Source organism: Mesoplodon mirus (genome assembly GCF_964341445.2).
Source record: "Mesoplodon mirus genome assembly, chromosome: 14".
NCBI classification, from domain to species: Eukaryota; Metazoa; Chordata; class Mammalia; order Artiodactyla; family Ziphiidae; genus Mesoplodon; species Mesoplodon mirus.
This window is the reverse complement of record NC_138990.1, coordinates 70401273-70425335: the sequence shown is the minus strand read 5'-3', so window position 1 is coordinate 70425335 and position 24063 is coordinate 70401273. Positions and strand designations below refer to the sequence as shown.

General features: G+C 39.4%; 1 protein-coding gene across 3 annotated transcripts in view; it reads left to right on the top strand.

The window, feature by feature from the left end:
• The first annotated feature begins 3862 nt into the window (after positions 1-3862).
• Positions 3863-24063, top strand: part of RTN4 (reticulon 4) — a 67032-nt gene continuing 46831 nt past the window's right edge. Inside the window, exons 1-3 of one of the 3 annotated variants that reach the window (XM_082641850.1) lie at positions 3863-4635; positions 20826-20882; positions 21570-23966. In XM_082641850.1, coding sequence (XP_082497976.1) covers positions 4074-4635; positions 20826-20882; positions 21570-23966 — 3016 coding nt within the window. In that variant the 5' untranslated portion in view covers positions 3863-4073. The remainder of the gene's footprint in view (positions 4636-20825; positions 20883-21569; positions 23967-24063) is intronic. The other 2 variants (XM_082641851.1, XM_082641852.1) reach the window with 2 other exon arrangements.

Sequence of the window (24063 nt, the reverse complement as noted above, 5' to 3'; positions counted from 1 at the left end):
TAATCTACCACAAATGGCCAAGTTTAAAAAACCTTCTGTAGGGAATTCTTGTAATGGGAGGGAGATTGGTCAAGCTGATTTCCCAGAGTTCTTCCAACTCTGAGATTCCACCAGCCTGAATGGATATTTTATAATGTTCTAAGGGAGAACAGTTATTAACCCATTGTAACTGGAAACTTTAAACTTCTACATCTGGTAAGATAATTTCAAAGATAATTCATTGAATAATTATTTTCTATTATTATGACCTAGAATTTATACTCTTTCTTTAACCATTTCAGATACCTACCAGAATGTTCTTGTTAGTGAGAGTGGTATTTACATCTAGTTACCCTAATGTGTCACTAACACTACTTTTAATGCTGGTATAGCAGCAACATTCTCCTTTCCTTATGCTTTGTTGACCATTCTATGAACACTGGATAAGCTCTTTATTCTTATTCATCCATCAAATACTTAATTTTTTAGAAGCCACTGAGATAACAATATAAAATTCTTATTTTTCTCCTGTGTCAGAGGAGAGTGCTTATATTATTGCCTCAATATTTAATGCTATTTACTATTAAAATTATAAATCTACTTTTCTGTAATCATTCTTTTATGACAATTTTAATAAATTAAAGATATTCCTTTGTGACTATTTTAGTAATAGCAGATAGATATACGAATGCAGAAATATCATATAAGCAACTTACAATTAATATGTTGAAACCCTGTGAAACTTTCCATTAAGGAGTTTCAGAACAATCACAGTAGGAAAAACAGTATGGGGAAGACTGAACTGCTGATGGCTAAACTGTGATTTAATAGAAAAGTTCATACCATAGAATTTTGCTAGTATATTTTTGTATATGTATGGACTTAGTTGAAAAATCATGTATGTTTTTGATAATTTTTGACAAATACTTGAAACACAACTGTTTTAGTTATTATTGAGGAATCTGTTTTGTTAAAAATTTTTACTTTGGCATTAATCCTCCTGCCCCCAAATTCTACACTAACACTTCTCTCTTCCTACTCTTCCCAACCCTTCTAAAAACAAATAAACAAACTCAAAGCAACTCACAACAATTTTCTAAAAATAAAGCCAGTTCATCTCTGTGGGACTGATAAGTCAGGTCTTTTTTGTTTTTAATAGATTTAATTAATTAATTAATTAATTAATTTTTTGGCTGAGTTGGGTCTTCCGTTGCTGTGTGCGGGCTTTCTCTAGTTGCGGCCTGCGGGGGCTACTCTTCCTTGCGGTGCGAGGGCTTCTTATTGCGGTGGCTTCTCTTGTTGTGGAGCACAGGCTCTAGGCGCGCAGGCTTCAGTAGTTGTGGCACATGGGCTTCAGTAGTTGTGGCTCGCGGGCTCTAGAGCGCAGGCTCAGTAGCTGTGGTGCACGGGCTTAGTTGCTCCGCGGCATGTGGGATCTTCCTGGACCAGGGCTGGAACCCGTGTCCACTGCATTGGCAGGTGGATTCTTAACCACTGCACCACCAGGGAAGCCCTGATAAGTCAGGTCTTGAATGTATTGTTGATAATTAACCTGATCAGGTAACATTGCCAGGCAATCTTGTTCTACCTTTCCTTTAAAAAAAATAATAAAGTTTATTTATTAGTTTTACATTTACAGAAGAATTGAACATTAAAGAGAGTTCTTATACACTCCCATGCCCACCTCCCAATCGGTTTCCCCTATAACTAACATCTTGCATTGGTGTGATGAACCAATACTGATATATTACTAAAGTCCACAGTTTACATTACGGTTCACTCTTTGTGTTGTACAGTTCTGAGTTTTGCCAAATGTAAAATGTCATGTATCAATCATCACAGTGTCATACAAAATAGTTTCACTGCCCTAAAAATCTGTGTTCCACCTATGTGTCCCTCATCCCTCCCCCCAACCCCTGCTTTTCCTTTTTAATACCCAAATTGAGCCTAGGGTAATATTAATTAGTTGGAGCTAAGAATTTGCTTAAATAACCCGTGATTCCCCATGGCAATCAACATTTCCTTTTTTAAAAATAAATTTATTTATTTATTTATTTATGGCTGCATTGGGCTTTCGTTGCTGCACATGGGCTTTCTCTAGTTGCGGCGAGTGGGGGATACTCTGTTGCGGTGCGTGGGCTTCTCATTGCGGTGGCTTCTCTTATTGTGGTGCATGGGCTCTAGGTGTGCGGGCTTCAGTAGTTGTGGCATGCGGGCTCAGTAGTTGTGACTCGCGGGCTCTAGAGTGCAGGCTCAATAGTTGTGGCGCACGGGCTTAGTTGCTCATGAGGGATCTTCCTGGACCAGGGCTCGAACCCGTGTCCCCTGCATTGGCAGGTGGATTCTTAACCACTGCGCCACCAGGGAAGTCCCAATCAACATTTCTTAATCGTCAATTCAGACTAGCACTGTTCAATAGAAATAAAATATAAGCCATATATATTTAAAAATTTGTAGATGATGCATTAAAAAGTAAGAAACAAATGAAATTAATAATATATTACACTTATCCCAATATAGCCAAAATATTATCGATCCAACATGTAACCAATATAAAAATTGAGATATTTAAATTTTTTTGTACTAACTCTCAAAATCTAGTGTGCATTTCAAACTTACAGCACACCTCATTTCAGATGACTCACATTTCAAGTGCTCAGTAGCCAGGAGTAGCCAATGACTAAGGTATTGAACAGTGCAGGCCTAGACTGTGAGCAACTTGAAAGCAAGCTAACCTCCTCTCTCCAGGGCCTCCAGATTAGGCAGGAAGGGAATATTTTTGGAAGGTATATCAGAAAGATAAAAGGGATCTCTAAACCTCTGGATGCTGATACTTAAATGTTCTGCAACCACTTTCTTTAAACCCTCCAGTTCTGGAAAAAGTGGAATGGGGATTATGCCCATTCTGGCATACCAAAGAAATGAGTATGTATTTGGCTTCCTGACTCCCAGAAAGCCTGAATCATCCGAAATGTTGACTCACAAGCCTAAAGTGACTGAAATATAATGTGAATCAAATTTGCCCTCCAAAGCATCGTTCTCTTTCCACTCTCCTCTCTCCCCTCCCTCTTTGGGTGACTCATCCTTCTACCAAGTAAGAGTCCAGTAGCGGGCAGATCCCAAAACCCTCGTTGAAGGAGATGAGCAGACTTTCAAATGGTCTGCCCCAGTCCCTAGATCGTCCAGCCCAGCTGTTTTGCCTACGTCATCCAGGATCCACAGTTTAGACTAGGACTGATCTTAAAACTGTCAAAAATATTATTTTTTCTTTTAAGATGGTGATGGTAGTAGTGATAAGGTGGTTTGGGAATTTAAGTTTGAAAAAAGACAACCTTTTATTTCAAAATCTAAAATATAATGTATACTTCAATCCTTAAGGCTACTCCACGGTCCCGTTATTTGGTACCTTTCTGCGCTCTGGGTTTTTTCCTTTCCTGGGAGGAAAGTTTCCACTCCCAGTTCCCAAGATAACGCCCTTCCGGTGGAGCGCCAGGAGCGACTCCGACCCCTCAGGGCAGGCAGGCAGCCGGCTCGCTTTCCCAGTCCTCTAATTACACAGACTGACCTCCAGCTGTGGGCAAGGCCAAGCCCCCAGTTCGACCCTCAACTACTCTAGGCTGACTGTGGGGTTCCCAGCTCCAAACCCCGCCCATCGAACCCAGCCTGGCCGGTAAAAGAGAGGAAGTGCAGTAACACCCACCCACTTGCGTCTTTTTCCTTTTCCGTTGGGCCGGCTGGTTGCCCGTCAACTCTACCTCTTAGCCGATTGGCTCGCTTCCTCCCGCGTTAGTGCCTGCCTCTCCCTGGCAGGAGGGTGAGTCACGCCAAACTGGGCGGAGAGTCGGCTGGCCTCTCTCCTTCGCTCGTCTGGGCGGCGGCGGCGGCGGCAACTGGGGACGGGGCGGGTGGCGCATCACGGGCGCGGAGGCAGGAGGAGCAGTCTCATTGTTCCGGGAGCCGTCGCCACTGCAGGTCCCTCGGCTCGTTGGGCCCTGCCCCTCAGTCCTCCCCACCCCCCACAACTGCCCGCGGCTGTGAGGAGAAGCGTCTTCCGCGGAGGCAGCAGCTGCAGCATCATCTCTCCCCCGCCAGCAATGGAAGACATGGACCAGTCGCCTCTGGTCTCCTCGTCCTCGGACAGCCCGCCCCGGCCTCAGCCCGCGTTCAAGTACCAGTTCGTGAAGGAGCCCGAGGACGAAGAGGAAGAGGAGGAGGAAGAGGAGGACGAGGACGAGGACCTGGAGGAGCTGGAGGTGCTCGAGAGGAAGCCCGCCGCCGCGCTGTCGGCGGCCCCGGTGCCCGCCGCCGCCGCCACCCCGGCTGGCGCGCCCCTGCTGGACTTCGGCAATGACTTCGTGCCCCCGGCGCCCCGGGGGCCCCTGCCGGCAGCGCCCCTCGCCGCCCCGGAGCGGCAGCCGTCTTGGGACCCGAGCCCCGCGTCGTCGGCGGAGCCAGCGCCCTCCCTACCCTCCATTACCGCAACCTCGCCCTCCCAGCTCTCTGAGGACGATGAGCCTCCAGCCCGGCCTCCCCCTCCTCCCCCGGCCGACGTGAGCCCTCAGGTGGAGCCCGCGTGGACCCCGGCCGCCCCTGCCCCCGCCGCGCCCCCCTCCACGCCGGCCGCGCCCAAACGCAGGGGCTCCTCCGGCTCAGTGGGTGAGTGCCGCGCCCTTCGCCTCGCGCCGCCCCTCGCGCCCCTCCCTCTTTTGTGCGCAGCCCCCAAAGCCTGCGCCCAGCCTTCCTCTCCGCCCGGAGGGGGCTTTGTCTGCGGACCTCGGGGCGAAGGCGCCCCCGCTGGTGGGAGCTGCGGGGAGCAGGGTGGGGCGGCCGAGGAAGCCCGGGCTTGTTCTTTATTGTCCGTCTGGGTGTCGGGGAACACGTGCACCCCGCCCGCTCCCAGGTTCTTCTCTCAGGTCTCCATTACACCGCGTCCGGGAAGTTAGGAACCCACCCCTTGCAGGAGCTGGGTGTGTATCGAGGAACTAGGGGTAAGGATTCATCGGGCTGGCTCGGTTCCGGGGTGAGGATGGAAGGCCTTGGCGGCCTAATCTTTTGTCTGCCCGTCTGGGTTGCTCCTGGGGAAAAGACGCAGTTTTGCTGTTGGCCTGTGCCTGCATTCACCTCTGGCCCCCCTCTTCAACCCTCCCTCGGCTTGGGTGGCCCCATGCGCTTCACCCCCACCCCCCCGCTGGTCCAGTGGAGAACGTCCACTTTGACCCGACTGCAGTGAAGGGAGAGCGCCTCCAGTGGTGTGGCGCGTGGAGAACTGGGGAGAGGAGTTCTGGCGAAGACCTGCCGCCGCCCAGCTTACCGGGTTGTGATGTGGCGTCTCCCCCCGCCTCCCGGGTTAACCGAGCCAGGGAAGTAGGACCTGGGCGTCGTGTTCCGAGGGGACGCAGTGCTGCCAGGTGCTCTGCCGCAGGGTCAGGGGAATTGCTGTTAGGGTGGACAGGTTTAGCCTCTTAAGGCATCGTGATTGAATCGTAGAGAAAAAAGGAAAAGGCAAAATGGTTGACATTCCTAAAGAAGGGGAAACCTGTGGATTCCCTATCGGGAATAGGCCAATTGAATTTGTGGCAGATTTACCATGAGACTTCATGAAATGTTTTGAGACAGACGTTTTCGTTTATTGGTTAGAAATACTACTTCGTAGAAGTAATGTTTTAGGTCTGCAGAGACAAATCTGCATAGTCTGTAAATAGTTTTCAAATCTTTTCATTCACGAGCATCTGGTTGTGTGGTGTTATTATTATTAGGGACATTGTTTTATTACCCTTTTCATCTTGGGAAACTTTATTTTGGAAGAGAAAAAATTAAGTTCGTTAGAGATTGAGAATTCATCTTATTAGACAACGTTAATTAGCTTATTAACAAATAGCTTGTTACTTTTGGGACAAAGTGTCCCACTAGTAGTAAGATTTTTATGTATAAAAGGGCAAGAATCAAGAATCAGGTAGTTAACAGCCTGCTGAGAAATTGTCATAGCCTTGTAGGATTTTAGAAATGGTTCTTTTTCTAGAAAAAGGAACTCAGTGGGAGATCACGGAAGAATTTTTTTTTCTTCAATTCACTCCTGCTCCACAGTGGGGAAAATAAGCCAATAGTGATGTTTCTGAATAGCATTTTGATATTGACATACCCCAAAACATTACTCAACACATTATTCACTACACTAAAGATATTAGAATCTGAGGAGTAACTCAAATTTTCCCTTTTCTGGGTAAAAACACATTTTAGAGAAACTAAGGTGAGGTAGAAAAATATTAAATAATAAGAAATTTGCAAATGATAAATTTAATGATTAAGAAAGGCATACTAATTTGTCATCTTGTATTCCTTCGTGGAAACAAAGAAAAGAGTTCTGTTGTTTGAACCTTGGAGATTCAGGAGGTGACAGCATTCTCTTGGAATTTTGACTTTTGGAATACTAAGTTTGGAAGACAAAGGAGAAAGAATATTGCCTACTCAGCGACTCTATCTTTACATAGTTCCCTAATTCTGTATTGATGTTGCCTATTTGGAAAGTTTAGTTCCTTTAGTAAGTACAGGAACATTATGATTTATGGGCACAGATAGTTAAGGCATTTCACTGAGTCTGGGTTTCTTAACGAGTTCATTCATTCAACTGATTATTGATTACCTACAAAGAGGCACTATTCTAGGCTATGAGGATATAGCAATAAGCAAGACACGTGTTCCCCGTGGGGGGGAGTACAGATAATATGCACATAATTAAGCAAGTCAGAGTAGTGTTAAGTGTTATGAGGAAAATAAGCAGAATGATGGTGTGGAAAATGACTGAGATGTGTGGGAGCCTTTTTAGGTAGGGTGGCACTGAGAGAGGCCTTTCTGAGGAGGTGAGATTTAAGCTGCAGGTATAAAAAATTTCTAAGAAGCTCCTAGGAGGCAAAAGCCCTGAGGCAGTAATAAGATTTGTATGTTTGAGAACCTAGTAAGAAGACTAGTGAGAAAAACTAGGGGGAGAGTGGTATAAGGTGAGCGTGGGGAGGTGGACTACACTTAGATCATTTGAGGTCTCTAACAGGCCATGGTAAAAAATTTTGCTTTTTAAAATATTGTTTATTTTAGAAATGTGCTCCTTAAATATTTATATTGGGATTTTGGAGCAGAAATGTAGTTTTGAAGATTTAGAGAAACTAAAAGGACTGATGTGAGTAAAGACAAAGAGCTGAGAAATGTGCAGGACATGGTTAGAAACATAGAGCAGTCTGACTGGAAGAGGGTTTATGTTAGTGAATATGGTAGATCCCTGACAGTTGTGTGTGTAACATTGTTGTTTACCCTATTTTTTGAGTTAACCCTGATTTCCCTTACTTGGTAAGTTGTAATTTTGCTGTTTGCTGTTGTGCTTGGAGCATCCCCATTGCAATGAAGTAACTGAAGTGAGACTGAAGCCTCTCCCCTGCTGACCATTTTTCATGGAGAAACATTGGCTTCAGGTTAAAAAGGTGGTTGGTTAACCTAGGCTTTGAGGATATGCAAACATTCATTAAGGATAGCATTGAGCTGGTGTCTGGACATGTTCTAAGCCAGTGTTAATTAAGATTGAAAATGTGTGGTAGATCTGGATTCTGAAGGGTGTTGAATGCCAAATTAAGGAATTAGGGTTTTATCCTGCTTTTATCCATGCTCTGCCATTCACAGTTGCCTTTGCTTTTGGCAATTTAAATAATGAAGCAAAAAATGTTTTTGTGGTTTCCAAGATATAAAGTTATTTCATTATTTTTCATCCTTCTGAATTACTGCTTTAGACATTGGGAAGCCACTGAAAATTATTGAACTGAGGCATGGCATCATGAAAGCAGTGTTAGAAAAGTGAGTTGGTGACAATATTCAAGATAGGTTGGAAAGAAAAATAGGGGAACTATTTAGAAATATTTCACAGTAGCTCTGAGAGAGGTGAGTAGAACCTGAACTAGTTCCTTACTAGTTCATTCAGTGAAAATGGAATACAGGGAGGAATATAAGAAACTCTAGGAAGCATGATTTTTTTGGCTCTGAATCTCTGTTTTTATAGTTAGGTTAATAAGACGTTTTATGAAAGCAAAGTTGATAGGACTTGGAGGCCATGGATATAAATACAAAGAAAAGAATGTTGATGCTTATTAAATCAATTTCAGAGATTGTCTAAAGTTGTTGCAATGGAAGCTTGTATAGGATTCAATATTGTTCATAAGTATAGGTTATGGCTTAAGGATTAAAAATTATTAGTCTTTTACAAAGTCATTTATTATATGATTATATCAGCATAGGAGCACATATTAGAAACGTTAAAAGATTTTGAGTGATATATAGTTTAAATCTTAAGTATCAGTCCTTAACATAAAGTTCAAGTAAACAGTGATGTGACACTCCCAGGAAGTAGTTGCCTCTAAAGAAAGGGATGTCATGCCATAATCCATTCCCCATCCTCTCTCCTATTATTATCTAGAAAATGATAACAAGGAATGGAACTGATGAATTTAGAGATTCTGAATAATTCTCTTGTTAACCATTTCTAATTTTCTGACTAGGAATAACAGTTGGGAACAAGTGGTGTGCTCCTTAAGGATAAAGTGAATTACATTTCACATTGGTTCCTAGGAAGCTCAGTGTCAAATTTATAGTTCTTTTTAGTAACTCATGAGCTTCCTCAAATCCTTTTTAAAACGAAGTGATGAATATATATTGAACCTTTGATACATGTCTAATTATGTGGAATAGTATTTAGAAACATGCTATTTGAGCACTGTATTTCTGTAAACTTGGAAGATTTGCTATGTTATATGAAACGTTTCCAAAAAGGAACATATTTTCTATTGTTCAGTAATTGACTCTGTTTTATGTGTAGTTATTTCATAATATACCTAAAAGCAGTTTATTTGAACCACTGCTGTTGCAAGGCTCCAATTTAAATGACACATTTTAAAGGTACTTTGCTAGCCCAGGGTAAAAGTACCAACCAAATGGATAATAGTTCTTGATTTTTCCCTGGGACCTCTAAGTAGAAGTAAATGTTGGCAGATAAACTATTCTTACAGTACATTCTTTGAGACTTTTTGTTCCTATTTCTAAATATAGACCCTAGAAGGTCCCTCTGGGGGTGGTAGCACCAGGGATGGGAACTGTAAGGGCAGAACCATAATTCATCAGCCGTGTTTAAATGGGTGAGTGTGACCTTTGTGGCCAGCTAATGTAGGACATAGGCATGCAAAATGGTAGGACCCAGCTCTACTTATGCTAAGGTGTTCTCAGACCAATGGCCTCATCATTCATTTCAACTCTAAAGGGGAATTGATAATTTCACATCTAAATTGATGGTTTTTTGTTTCTTGGAATGGCGATTCTTAATTTTTAAGTTGCTTTACTCATGTGTTCCCGTAACATTCTATTCTTACCTCATCATATGTATCATACTGTATATATGGGAATGGTATGTTTACTCATTTCTGTTCACCAGACTATATGCTCCTTGAGGAAAGGGGCTGTATTACCTTTTTTTCCTTGAGGAAAAGGACTGTATGACATTATATTTGCATTGCTGAGCACAGTGCCTAAGATGTGGCATAGGCAGTCAGATATTTGTTGAATGAATATAATATTATAGATGAATCCTGAGCTATATTCTGTATCGTTCTAGAATTACTGCAATATTTTCTCTCAAATAAAAATCCCAAGTCTTGGGACTTCCCTGGCGGTCCGGTGGTTAAGACTGTATGCTTCCACTGCAGGGGGCATGGGTTCCATTCCATGGTCAGGGAAGTTCTGCATCGTGGTGTGGCCAAAAAGAAAAAAAAAAATCACAACTCTTTTGAATTAAAGCATTAATTTATTTACATATACAAGGTATATGGATGTACCCTATTTTATTTAATCAGTCTCTTATTGATGGTTAATTAGGTTGTCTTTCAGCTTTTTCTGTCGTAAATAACATTGCTGTGAACACCTTTAAATATACCTCTTTGCAAATACATGCATAGAAGTATATATATGTGTTGTAGGATATATGCGTTGTAGGATAAATTCACGTAAGTGGAATTATTGATCCAAAGGGTGTGTGCATTGAAAATGTTGATAGATAATGCCAAACAATAGGTACTACTCCTACTCTTATAGTAGGAGCTGTAAGCTGCTAGATATTGGATTATCTTTTTAGCAGTCCCTGAGTCCCTTGCTTAGATGGCCCTCTAGTTTAAAAAAAAACAACATTATTTCTTTAATGACTTGTTCTTATTACCATAGATGAAGAAGGCTTATAAAGTTTTGTTGTTCAAACAGATTTGGCAATAGTCTGGTTATATTGGTGGTCCCTTGGAAGTTCAATATTAAGAAAAAATTAGCACACTTTTTTTTTTAACCAGGTTTAGGGCGGAGTACGGGGACAAAAAGATGAGTAGAGATTGTAGTTATGAGAGGTACATGTAGGAGATTAGGAAAGAATACAAGCCCCCACCCGTAAAGTATTTTCTGCTGTCTTAAAACCAGAGGACTCTTGTGGTTGTACTATAGGGGCAATTATATATTTATGTTCCATGAGCCGCCTTTGTGAAAAGAGAAAAAAAAATCGCTTGTTTTTTTCTCCCCAACTTTATGGACTGACTTGTAAATTTGACTAATTGGAAGGTCCTGTTGTTAAATTTATTTATCTCGGTGTTCTGACAGCCCTAGGTGAAGCTGACCTAAAGCATTAAAAAAATTTTTTTAATCTACTGGAGTCTTTGGTCTCAGAAAAGAAGGGAATTTACTTGTTTAAAATTCTGTTCATCTTTGTTCTAAGGGGGTTTAAACCTAGCATATAAATCTCTTTCACAAATAACCTTTATAACTTTTCAGTCTCAACTAATCACCATCATTATTAAGTTTTTGAGAGTTTTATTATTCTACCAAGTTCTGGATTCAGTTTGCTAATATTTTGTTAAAGAATTTTGCATGCCTGTGTAAGGAATATTTTTCTGTATTTTTATTTTCTTGTAATAGCCTTGTCTGGTTTGGGTATTAGTGCATAAGTCTGTGAAACATTTTGAGAAGTGCTTGCTCTTCCTTAATTTGCTGAAGGAGTTTCATAAGCATCCTTCGATGTTTACAGATTTACTAATGAAGCCATCTGGCCTTGGAGTTCTCTTTGTCAGATGGTTTTAAATTATGGGTATACTTTTTTTAAGTGATATAAGGCTATTCAGATTTTCTACTTCTGCTTGTGTCAGTTTTGGAAATGTATGCCTTTCAAGGAACTTGACTATTTCATCTTGATGAGTGGACATCAAGGAATTTGTCTGCTCACCTAAGTGTGTAATTTATTGGCATAAACTTGTTCATAATATTCTTTTATTTTTTAGGATTTATAGTGATAGTCCCTTTTTTTTTTTTGCAGTACGCGGGCCTCTCACTGTTGTGGCCTTTCCCGTTGCGGAGCACAGGCTCTGGACGCGCAGGCCCAGCGGCCATGGCTCACGGGCCTAGCCTCTCTGCGGCATGTGGGATATTCCCGGACCGGGGCACGAACCCGTGTCCCCTGCATCGGCAGGCGGACTCTCAACCACTGCGCCACCAGGGAAGCCCGATAGTCCCTCTTTTATTTCCAATACTTATTTTTCTCTTTTTCTTGATCATTTTAGGGATTATCAATTCTATTGATCTTTTCAAGGAACCAACTTTTGGTTTCATTGATTTTTCCCTGTAGTTTGCATGTTTCCTATATCATTGATTTCTGCTGTTATTTATTTTCTGTTACTTATTTGGGTTTAACTTGCTCTTTTTCTGGTTTCCTTAGGTGGAAGCTTTAAACTTTGAATTTAACTCTTTTTTTCTAAAAGCATTTAGAGCTATAAATTTCTCTCTAAGCATTGCTTTAGCTGTATCCTGCAGATTTCCATTATTATTTGATTTAAATTATTCTTTAATTTTTCTTGTGATATATTCTTTGATCCATGAGTTATTTAGAATTGTGTGTTTAATTTCCAAACATTAGGGCATTTTCCAGAATTCTTCTATTTTATTGATTTCAATTTAATTCATGTGGTCAAAGAACATACGCTGCATGATTTCAATCCTTTTAAATTTATTGAGATTTGCTTTATAGACCAGGAAATGGTTTATCTTGGTGTATGTTCCATGTGTACTTGAGAAGAATGTGTATTTTGTTGTTGGTTGTGGTGCTCTATAAAAGTCAGTTCATTGAAGTGTTGTCTAAATCATCTATATCCTTGTTTATTGAGTGTGTGTGTATGTGCATGTGTGTCCAGTCTATCAATTAACTGAGAGTTGAATGTTAAAATTTTTAAATAATATTTGTAGATTTGTCCTTGTCTCTCTTTAGTTTTGCTTCATGTACTTCCATTACACCTTTCCCATATACCTTTAGTGTTGTTATATCTATTTACTGTTATGTCTGATTACTCCTTTTTCATTATCAAATGCCCCTCTTTACCTCTGGTAATCTCAAGATAATACTTGTGTTTGAATCTACTTTGCTCGACATTAGTATAGCCATTCCAGATTTTGTAGGATAAGTGCTTGGATCATATATCCTTTTACGTTCTTTTACTTTTTTTTTTTTTTTTTTTGCGGTACGCGGGCCTCTCTGTTATGGCCTCTCCCGTTGCGGAGCATAGGCTCCGGATGCGCAGGCTCAGCGGCCATGGCTCACGGGCCCAGCCGCTCCGCGGCATGTGGGATCTTCCCGGACCGAGGAACGAACCCGTGTCCCCTGCATCGGCAGGTGGAGGCTCAACCACTGCGCCACCAGGGAAGCCCCGTTCTTTTACTTTTAATCTACCTGTGTTATTATGTTTAAAGTGTGTGTCCTATTAAGTGGCACATAGTAGGGTTTTTATCTAGCCTGAAAACCTCTGCCTTTTAATTGGGGCCGTTTTCTACATTCAGTGTAATTTTTTTTTTTTTTTGCCGTATGCGGGCCTCTCACTGTGGTGGCCTCTCCCGCTGCGGAGCACAGGCTCCGGACGCGCAGGCTCAGCGGCCATGGCTCACGGGCCCAGCCGCTCTGTGGCATGTGGGATCTTCCCGGACCAGGGCACGAACCCGTGTTCCCTGCATCGGCAGGCGGATTCTCAACCACTGCGCCACCAGGGAAGCCCCCAGTGTAATTATTAATATGATTCACTTAAGTCTGTTTATTTATTGGCTGCTTTGGGTCTCAGTTGTGGCATGTGGGATCCTCCGTTGCGGTGCGTGGGCTTCTCTCTAGTTGTGGCGTGTGGGTTTAGTTGCCCCACAGCATGTGGGATCTTAGTTCCCCCACCAGGGATTGAGCCAGCATCCCCTGCATTGTAAGATGGATTCTTAACCACTGGACCACCAGGGAAGTCCCCATTTAAGTCTCTTTTCTCTTTGTCCCATCTGCTTCTGTTTTTTTTTGGTACTTCTGCATATTCCTTCCAGCCTTTGTGCTTTTATTGTCATACATTTTACTTCTGCATATATTATTATATATTGTAATTATTTAAGCTTCAAAAGTCAGGTTTTTTTTTAATTCCTAGGTATTTTATTCTTTTTGTCGCAATGGTAAATGGGAGTGCTTCCTTAATTTCTCTTTCAGATTTTTCATCATTAGTATATAGGAATGCCAGAGATTTCTGTGCATTAATTTTGTATCCTGCTACTTTACCAAATTCATTGATTAGCTCTAGTAGTTTTCTGGTAGCATCTTTAGGATTCTCTATGTATAGTATGTCATCTGCAAACAGTGACAGTTTTACTTCTTTCCAAATTTGTATTCCTTCAAAAGTCAATTATTCTTGAAGGAAATTAAGGTATGAGAATACTTTGTATCTACTCATATATTTACCATTTCTTTAAAGAACTTAGGGAATGAGAATATTTTGTATCTACACATACATTTACCATTTCTGCCCTTCTTCATTCCTTCATGAAGATTTGGGTTTCTGTTTGGCATCTTTTTCCTTCATTGTGAAGAACTTCATTTAACATTTCTTATTGTGCGGGTCCCTTGGTGATGATTTCTTTCAGCTTTTGTTTTCATCTTTTGTTTGTCTGTTAATATCTTAATTGAGCTTTACTTTTGAAGGATTTTTTGATGAATACAGTCAATTTTGTTATTTGTGGTGGTTATGGCCTATAAAGTCACAGAAAATACTGAACTCGCAGATACTGAATCATTGTCCCTAGGGGAAATACAGGGTTGGGTTCCTGTGAACCTTTAGTCATAACATTTTTGTTATTTGTCAGTATATAACTTTGTTTTAAGTGTGTTTCTATTTAAAGAAACACATTATTTGATATATATTGTAGACTAATTAACATTGAACTCATGGCTAACAGAACTATAACTCATGTCTGAATAAACCTTATCTAACACACGTGTTTCCTCTGTAAGGTACATCATAGCCTTCTTGATGTTAAGAACACTAGACAGCACTTCAGCATTGTGCTTAGGGGCCATATCAGAATACCAGCAGAAAGCACAGAAATGTAAACAGTAGAGCACTAAATAGACCACTAAAAGAATACTTGTTTACTGTATGTGAGCTGAAACAAGAAGGCATAGGCTTGCCTTGTTTGACCTCACCTGGCAACATATGTTGGGGGACTGGAATGTATGGCTATTCTGCATGTGCCTGCTGCTGTAAGTACTGATTTTGGGTTTTTCAATTTAGTGAGTAGGCCGGTTGGCAAATTAAGGAATCAGATTATGATGGTTGGCTGCATGCAATGCAGTTTTTTTCATCATTTTAAAGAATGTTTTATTATCTTTTGGATTGCGTTGTTTCCAGTGAGAGGTCAGGTCATTCTTATTGTTTACCTGCCTTTTCCCTCTGTTTTTAAGATTTTTCTCTGTCTTTGGTTTTCAGCAATTTGGCCTCTACAGTGTAGTTCTTTGTGGTTTTGTGTTTATCCTGCTTGTGGTTCATTGAGCTTCTTGGATCTGTGGGCTCGTATTTTCTATCACTATTTTCAAATATTAGGCCGTTATATCTTAAAACTTTTTTTTCCTGTTTCAGTCATTATTGTCTTTGGGGGGACTCCAGTTATGTATGCTTTAACTGCTTGATTATCTCATAGGTCATTGAGACTGTTCATTTTTTCCCCCCAGCTTTTTGTTCTTCATGCTGTGCTTCAGTTTGGATATTTTCTTTCTGTTGCTCTTTAAGTTTATTGATCTTTTCTTCTCCATTGTCCAATCTACTTTTAAGCTCATCTGGTGAAATTTTCTTTAGGTTAATGTAATTTTCAGTTACAGCATTTCCATTTGGTTCTTTTTCTAGCCCATGTTTTTCTACCAAGACTCTCTGTTCACTCATTATGTTTATCTTTTACTGTACATACTTAGGAATTTTTAAAAGCTGTTTAAATTTCCATTTTAATATTCATTAATCCAACATTTACACTATTTCTTTTTGTTTATATAGGCTGTTTTTTCTTATTTATGCTCAAATTTTCTTCTTTTCATGTCCAGTAATTTTTTATTTTATACTGCTTGTCATGGATGTGGTGATAGTTTTGTTCTGGAAGGCAATTGATGTGCTGGCAAATCACCTTGATCTTTTTAAGTCTTGATTTTAAAGTTAGGGTGGGTCTAGAGCAGTGGCTGGCTGACTTTTTCTTTAAGGGCAAAGTAGTAAATATTTTAGGCTTGTGGGTCATACAGGTTCTATCTAACTACTCATCTTTGCCATTATAATGCAGAAGTAGCCATAGACAATACATCCCATGAATGGACATGACTTTCTCCCAATACAACTTTGGCCCATGAGCCATGTTTTGCTGACTCTTGGTCTAGAGTATCCCTTACTTTAGGGTTATAGTAGTCCCACTCTTAAGGTGTACCTTTTCTGGAATCGCACTTTTATGCTTGGGATGTTTATGAGATCTCTCCACTCTGACTGGCCAGAACTTTAGGTCAGGTCTTCCAGAACAGTCTGACCTGCAGAATATCCATTCAGCTCACAACTCTATCATAGATTTGTCTGCTGGATCTTGGTAAGTCTTGTGATCTATATGTGCAGCATTGTATTCAGCCAAATGTTTAAAGGGAACATCTATCTAGATTTCTGGAGCACCTTTTCTTTGAAGCTTTCCTTTGTATGTCACCCTGCCCCACAAATCCCAGACAACTCAACAGCTTCCTCTGCTCAGCAAGAGCGCAGTATCCTTGGGCTCCTCTGCCATGTGCTGTTGACAGAAAGTGCTTTCAGACAGAAAGCCAGGGCATTCCTCTGGTGTGCTTCCCTCTTCTCAGAATTACACTTCTGCCTGTGGTCCAGTGTCTCAGGACAGTTGCTTCATATATTTTGCCCAGTTTTATAGTTGTTTATGTTGGAAGGGTTAGTGTGATAAAATTACTTTCATGGCTAGAAGCAGAGGTTCTTCTCTATGATTTTAAAGTGCAGTTTATTTTTCTTGTTTTATAAATTAGATACGATTTTACTGACCACTTATACTTTTTTTTAAAGTTTATTTTATTTATTTATTTATGTTTGGCTGCATTGGGTCTTTGTTGCTGCACGTGGGCTTTCTCTAGTTGCAGCGAGTGGGTGCTACTCTTCGTTGTGGTGTGTGGGCTTCTCATTGCGGTGGCTTCTCTTGTTGCAGAGCATGGGCTCTAGGCATGCGGGCTTCAGTAGTTGTGGCTCGCAGGCTCAGTAGTTGTAGTGCATGGGCTTAGTTGCCTCGGGGCATGTGGGATCTTCCCAGACCAGGGCTGGAACCCGTGTCCCCTGCATTGGCAGGCGGATTCTTAACCACAGCGCCACCAGGGAAGTCCTGACCACTTATACTTTTGGTTGATAAACAGGTTTTGAAATGAACCTGTCATGGAAAATACTCAGTATAAGAGTGTGTGGACATTGTTGAGATTGTGATAGCATATATATATTTTTTGAATTGACCAGTAATAAATTCAAAACTGATAATGCCATTTTTACTTTCTTGAAAAGTGATTTACTAAAAAAAAAAAAATTTCTCCAGTGAACTTTAATTTTGCAACTGATTCTTGTGTAGTGGAAGTAATTAGCGTTCACAGTTTGTAGCCCTGAGGCAGTTAATCGAAACTTACATTCTAGTTTTAGGCTTAGGTAAGGAAAAGAATCTAACATTAGGGCCAACATGAGGAACAGATCATTTGGAAATCTTTCATACTGTCATTATAAGCAGTTCAGTGGTTCTATTTATTTTACTGAGGGTAATAAGGAAATAAATATATATATATATATGATTATAGTTTAAATTATTTTCTAGCTTTGTCATTAACTAAGCTATGTGACTTTGAATAAGTTGCTTTATTCTCTGAGCTTAGGTACCTGGAAATGTAGAAAATTAACAAAAATAAGGTAAGAATGAGTATGTTTTACAAAGAGAGTTAGTGAGGCTGAATATGGTGAATTTGAGCATTAGTGGATGTCAGCGTTCATATGCAGGAGGGGGAAGCATGGGTTTGGTTAGGAAGAAGTTTATTTTGTTAGCATAGATGACATGTAAGGAGATGTTGAGATAAGCTTAGACAGTTAAATTGGGGCCATATAGTGCAGGGCCTTATATATCTGACTAAGAACTTTTGGTGTAATTCAGTATGTAACTGGGACCTTTTAAATATTTTCGAGCAAGAAAAATATATAGAATTGTCCTTTTTGATGGCTGTAGAGGAGAGAGGTAATAGGAGAGTTCTGGCTTCCCTTTTGCCTATTTAGTGAAAACTTTTTTTTTTTGTAATATGACATTATGTTTTTACTTAATGTGGATATATATAATTAAGTCCTTAATATTTATTGTTTCTTCTGGCTGTCTGTTCAAATAGTACAAATGAGATTGATGATTAAGGTTTTAATTTCATTCAGTAGTTAGAATTTGGCATTATGAGTAGATCATAGAAAGAAGGGGAGTTGTTTGCCTTTTTTGTAAGCCCAGTAATGTAAGCGTATGTGTAACATATCTCAGTAATTCAGAACATTTTATTTTTTACTTAATATAGGATCCCTTATTATAAAATAGTTCATTCACTTGTGAAAGTGAGGGTCTTGCAGAAAAAGGAAGATGAAAATCAGTAATTCTTTTTCAGAACAGGAAATAGATAATTTTTAGGTGTTTTAGCCTTAGAATTTGGTAGCTTTTGTGATATATAAGTATTGTTGATCAAAATTTTCTTTTGACATCGTCAATTTTATTAGTCATTTTCAAATTCTAAATTTGTATAGTAAAGTCTAGAAAAGAAGTACTGCAGAGCGGTTAAAGGAAAGAGCATGGACTGGTAAACTATGGATTCAGTCTCAGATCCATCACTTTTTTCAGTTTTGTGACTGGGGAAGTTACTTAGCCTTTTTATGCCTCTGTTTCCTCATCTGTGAAATCAAGATAACAGTAGTACCTATTTTACAGGGTGGTTTTGAGTATTAAAAGACCATGTGAAATCAATATGCCTGGCCATCGTTAACATCTCTATAAATGTTGTTATATGGTGAAGTAAAAGCAAACAATCAGTCAAATATTTTGGATAATTACAGGGTATTTGCTGGGTGACTGTTTATCTTGTTTCAGGAGCTCAAATTTATGGGGCTGATAAAGTAGGAATATGTAATTTATTATTGCACTTGTGCATAGGATGCAGCACATGAACTTGGGAGTTAGACCTATTCAAATCCTGGCTCTCTGGCCTCCTAGCTCTGTGACTTAGGGCAAATTGTTTCTTTTTTCCCCTTCCCTCCCTCACAACATTTTGAGGTTGTTACTCTTTATTTTGCAAATGAGGAAATGAAGCACAGAAAGGCTAAGTAGTAACTTTCTCAGGGTTACACATTTATATTGTGTAATATGTGACGGATCTGGGGTTTGGACCCAGGCAGTTTGATCCCATGATACATGATGGGCCTTAGTAGGAGTCCCTGAGCAACTCTCTTCTTCTTGAAGGCAAAATGGTAATGACCTCTTCTGGATTTTTTTCTAAGTGCTTTTAGAAATGGAATACTTGTTTTGTGGCTAATTTTGGATTGAGTCTCATTTTACAAAATGAGGATTTATTTTTTTTTGGAAATTTGTGAATATTTCAATTATCAATTTATAAACTTTCTCACTTGACCAGGTGCCAGGAATATAGTTTTTACTATAAGAGATATTCTGGTATTAGATACGCATAAGAATATATTTTTAAAAAATACTTGAAAATTTAGGCACAGTTTTAGATATAGTTTGGTTTCCCTCTGATTTTAACATGTTTCTAGTTCACTTTACAAGTAGACTGTCTCTGAATTAGTTGGCTTTTAACTATATTGTCTAGATGAAAAAGACAACCATTTTGTTAAGGATTTGCTTCCTTATATTTAGGTGGAGCAGCTGTGTAATTATTTGGTTCTGCTCTTTGACCCCCAAATCTCAGTTTGTACAACATTATAATTCATTATTTTAGCTGAAAGGAATTTTCAAATTGTCATTTTACAAACGAGAACTGTGTAATTTAACTAAGATTACATAACAAGTCATCTTTAAAAAGTGTGTACACATATGTGTAAATTTTATAAAATCTCATAAGGCAGTGTGTCTTACTGGTTTGGATGAGTGGCCCATTCAACCTGTTGTTCTAGGTTATAGGAGACTCTTAAATGCATGTCATGGATTTCCCATCTCCACCCCATCTAGGAAGCCTTTAGATATGACATCATACCTAGTATGAATTTAAAATTTATGTGACATTATGAATTTAACTCTCCTACTCCTCAAAAGGAATACCCTTGGAAGACAAGTTCCATGTTCATGATAGCCACATCTGTGATTTATTTTTTTTCTATTAATCAGCCTTGTCTAGCTTGTTCTTCCAGATAGAAGTGTCCAAATTTATTAGGTCCTCTACACTAAAGGAATACCTCCTGTCATCTCTCAGACTATTTCACATTGTCTTTTGCTAGAGCCCTTTCTCTAGTATAAACCACAGAAGATCTTTAGCTCAAGATCTCCCAATTGCAGGTATAAAATGACATTGTACAAGGTTAATACACCAATATATAGTGTATTAGTTGACTGGGGCTTCTATACCAAAATACCATAGACTAGGTGGCTTAAACAACAGAAATTTATTTCTTACAGTTCTGAAGGCTGGGAAGTCTAAGATCAAAATGTGGGCAAGTTAGGTTTCATTCTGAGGCCTCTTGGCTTATAGGTTGCTGCCTTCTGTATGCTCACATGACCTCTTCCTGTGACCATGGTCCCACCCTCATGACGTCATATATTCCTAATTACTTCCGAAAGGCCCCATCTCCAAACACAACACATTGAACCTTAGGGCTTGAACATAATGAATTTTAAGGGAAACACAAACATTCAATTTATAACATACAGCATATATTGGTTAAGAAAGTGAGCTCTGGAGTTGAATTGTCTGAGTCTCACTACTTATCTATTGAGTGAGTTACTTGTCTGTCACTCTTTTTTTTTTAATCTGTTAAATGAGATATTAACAGCAACACTTGTAACAGTAGAGTTGTAAGGAGTAAAATGAGTTCTTGCATCATGTAAATCACTTAGAATAACAAGTAGAGAATATGCATGATTTTCTGAAAGTGTTCTAAATTGAACATATACCAATAAAAAAAGATAAGATTAGTATATTAAAGCCACTTTGGTTCATGAAGTTTCTTTAACATAAACATGTTATTGCCTCTTGAAAAATGATAGGTTCTATAGATATCATTTAATCAATTTTATAATATATATTATAATTTAATCTGGATTAATGGTACTACTTTTTCCTTTCCATCATGGCTTTTTCTCTGTAGATAAAGTTTTGTGTTAACTCATTACAAACTGAACCCCTTGCTTGTTCCTCTTTAGTCTCCTTCCAACTCTGTCTTTATTTCTGCTGAGGTTATATTCTATTTGTTTTTCAGATGAGACACTTTTTGCTCTTCCTGCTGCATCTGAGCCTGTGATACACTCCTCTGCAGGCAAGTTCTTTCTGCTAGCCTTTTACCCTCTGTGTATTCTAACTTTAATTCTTTAGTTATGTTCACTCTGTGCTTAGTAGTTTGAATTTACTAAAAATAAGCATGGTTCCAAGAATGTTTATCTACTGACCAAGTTGAAATTTGCATTTTATATGCAGTGTCCAAGAGAGAAATGGGCAGAAACCTGATTAATAATTGGAAATGTGTAAGGAATTCTTGGCCCCTTGATTTATGTTTACATATTGACTAGTCATTTTTTCCAAATACAGTTTATTTGCTTATAGCTGACAGGCTTTCATAGAAAAGAATGTCAGCCTATGACAGTTAATTATCCAGTGCCCTTTCTTTCTTATGCTGTCAAACTCTCTTCTCAAATCCTCATTTCTTCCTCTGAGACTAGTTAGAAGTAGCTTTTCTCAGTTAATTGTACGTGAGGTTTTTCTCAAAGACTTGATGTCTTTGCATAGTATATAATAGCTTCTGTAGCCATGCACATGTTTTTTGACAATAGCTTTAATTTTTCAATTATGATTCAGTCTACTTGATTATTATTTATTAACTAAATGTTATTAGCATTTTAGTTATCAGTAAGTCTTTACTAACAGTATTTTTGAATCTGTCATAAAACTTGCATTAAATCTGAGAACACTGGCATTCTCTAACTTTCCTTTCTGTCCATGGTCACAGAAAAAATTATGGATTTGAAGGAGCAGCCAGGTAACACTGTTTCTGCTGGTCAAGAGGATTTTCCATCTGTCCTGCTTGAAACTGCTGCTTCTCTTCCTTCTTTAGCTCCTCTCTCAGCTGCTTCTTTTAAAGAACATGAATACCTTGGTAATTTACCAGCAGTACTACCTACCGAAGGAACACTTCGAGAAATTTCAGATGAAGCTTCTAAAGAATTCTCAGAGAAGGCAAAAAAACCATTTGTAGACAGAGATTTACCAGAGTTTTCAGAATTGGAATACTCAGAAATGGGATCATCATTCAGTGGCTCTCCAAGAGCAGAATCTGCCATAACAGTAGCAAATCCTAGGGAAGAAATAATTGTGAAGAATAAAGATGAAGAAGAGGACTTAGTTAGTAATAACATCCTTCGTACTCAGCAAGAGTTACCTATAGTCCTTACCAAATCAGTTAAAGAAGAGGATAGAGTTATGTCTCCAGAAAAAACAAAAGATGGTTTTAATGAAAAGGGAATTGTAGCAGAAGCTCCTATGAGGGAGGAATATGCAGACTTCAAACCATTTGAGCGAGTCTGGGAAGTAAAAGATACTTATAAGCAAGATAGTGATGTTTTGGCCGCTGGAGGTAATATAGAGAGCAAATTGGAAGGTAAAGTGGATGAGAAACGTTTTTCAGATAGCCTTGAACAAACAAATCATGAAAAAGATAGTGAAAGCAGTAATGATGATACTTCATTTCCGAGTACACCAGAAGCTATAAAAGATGGTTCAGGAGCATATATCACATGTGCTCCCTTTAATCCTTCTGCAAACATTTTCCCCTTGTTGGAAGACCATACTTCAGAAAATAAGACAGATGAAAAAAAAATAGAAGAAAAAAAGGCCCAAATTGTAACAGAGAAGAATGCTAGTGCCAAAACATCAAACCCTTTCCTTGTGGCAACACAGGATTCTAAGACAGATTATGACACAACAGATCATTTATCAGAGGTGACTGAGGAAGTAGTGGCAAACATGCCTGAAGGTCTAACCCCAGATTTAGTACAGGAAGCATGTGAAAGTGAATTGAGTGAAGCTACAGGTACAAAAATTGCCTTTGAAACAAAAATGGACTTGGTTCAAACTTCAGAAGCTATGCAGGAGTCACTTTACCCTGTAGCACAGCTTTGCCCATCCTTTGAAGAATCTGAAGCTACTCCTTCACCAGTTTTGCCTGACATTGTCATGGAAGCGCCATTAAATTCTATAGTTCCTAGTGCTGGTGCTTCTGCAGTGCAGCTCAGTTCATCACCATTAGAAGCTCCTCCTTCGGTTAATTACGAAAGCATAAAACTTGAGCCTGAAAATCCCCCACCATATGAAGAGGCCATGAATGTATCACTAAAAAAAGTATCAGGAATGAATGAAGAAATTAAGGAGCCTGAAAGTATTAGTGTAGCTGTTCAAGAAACAGAAGCTCCTTATATATCTATTGCATGTGATTTAATTAAAGAAACAAAGCTCTCTACTGAACCAACTCCAGATTTCTCTGGTTATTCAGAAATAGCAAAAGTTGCACAGCTGGCGCCCACTCATTCTGAGCTAGTTGAAGATTCCTCACCTGATTCTGAACCAGTTGACTTATTTAGTGATGATTCAATTCCTGAAGTTCCACAAAAACAAGATGAAGCTGTGATACTTGTAAAAGAAAATCTCATTGAAACTTCATCTGAATCAATGATAGAACATGAAAATAAGGAAAAACTCAGTGCTTCACCACCACCTGAGGGGGGAAAGCCGTATTTGGAGTCTTTTCAGCCCAATTTAGATACCACAAAAGATACCTTATCATCTAATGAAGTTTCAACATTGATCCAAAAGGTGAAAATTCCTTTGGAGATGGAGGAGCCCAATACTGCAGGTTATTCAAATGATGGCTTATTTATTGCTAAGGAAGCAAAAATAACAGAGAGTGAAACATTTTCAGATTCATCTCCAATTGAGATTATAGATGAGTTCCCTACATTTGTCAGTTCTAAAACAGATACTTCTCCTACATTAGCCAGGGAATACACTGACCTAGAAATATCCTACAAAAGTGAAGTTGCTAGTGTCCAGGATGGAGCTGGGTCATTGCCTTGCTCAGAATTACCCCATGACGTTTCTGTCAAGAGTGTACAGCCTAAAGATGAAGAAAAAGTTCATGTCCCAGATGAGTTCTCCAAAGATAGGGCTGATATTTCAAAGGTGCCCTTACTGCCTCCAGATGTTTCTGCTGTGGATGCTCAAACAGGGATAGGCAGTATAGTTAAACCCAAAGTTCTTGTGAAAGAAGCTGAGAAAAAACTTCCTTCTGATACAGAAAAAGAGCACAGACCACCATCTGCTATATTTTCAGCAGAGCTGAGTAAAACTTCAGGTAATCAATCCATACATTATTTTGTACTTTCTTGCCACCTTTTGACCTATGGAACATTCTACTACATTTTGTGTAGTATGTTACATTTATAGTGTCT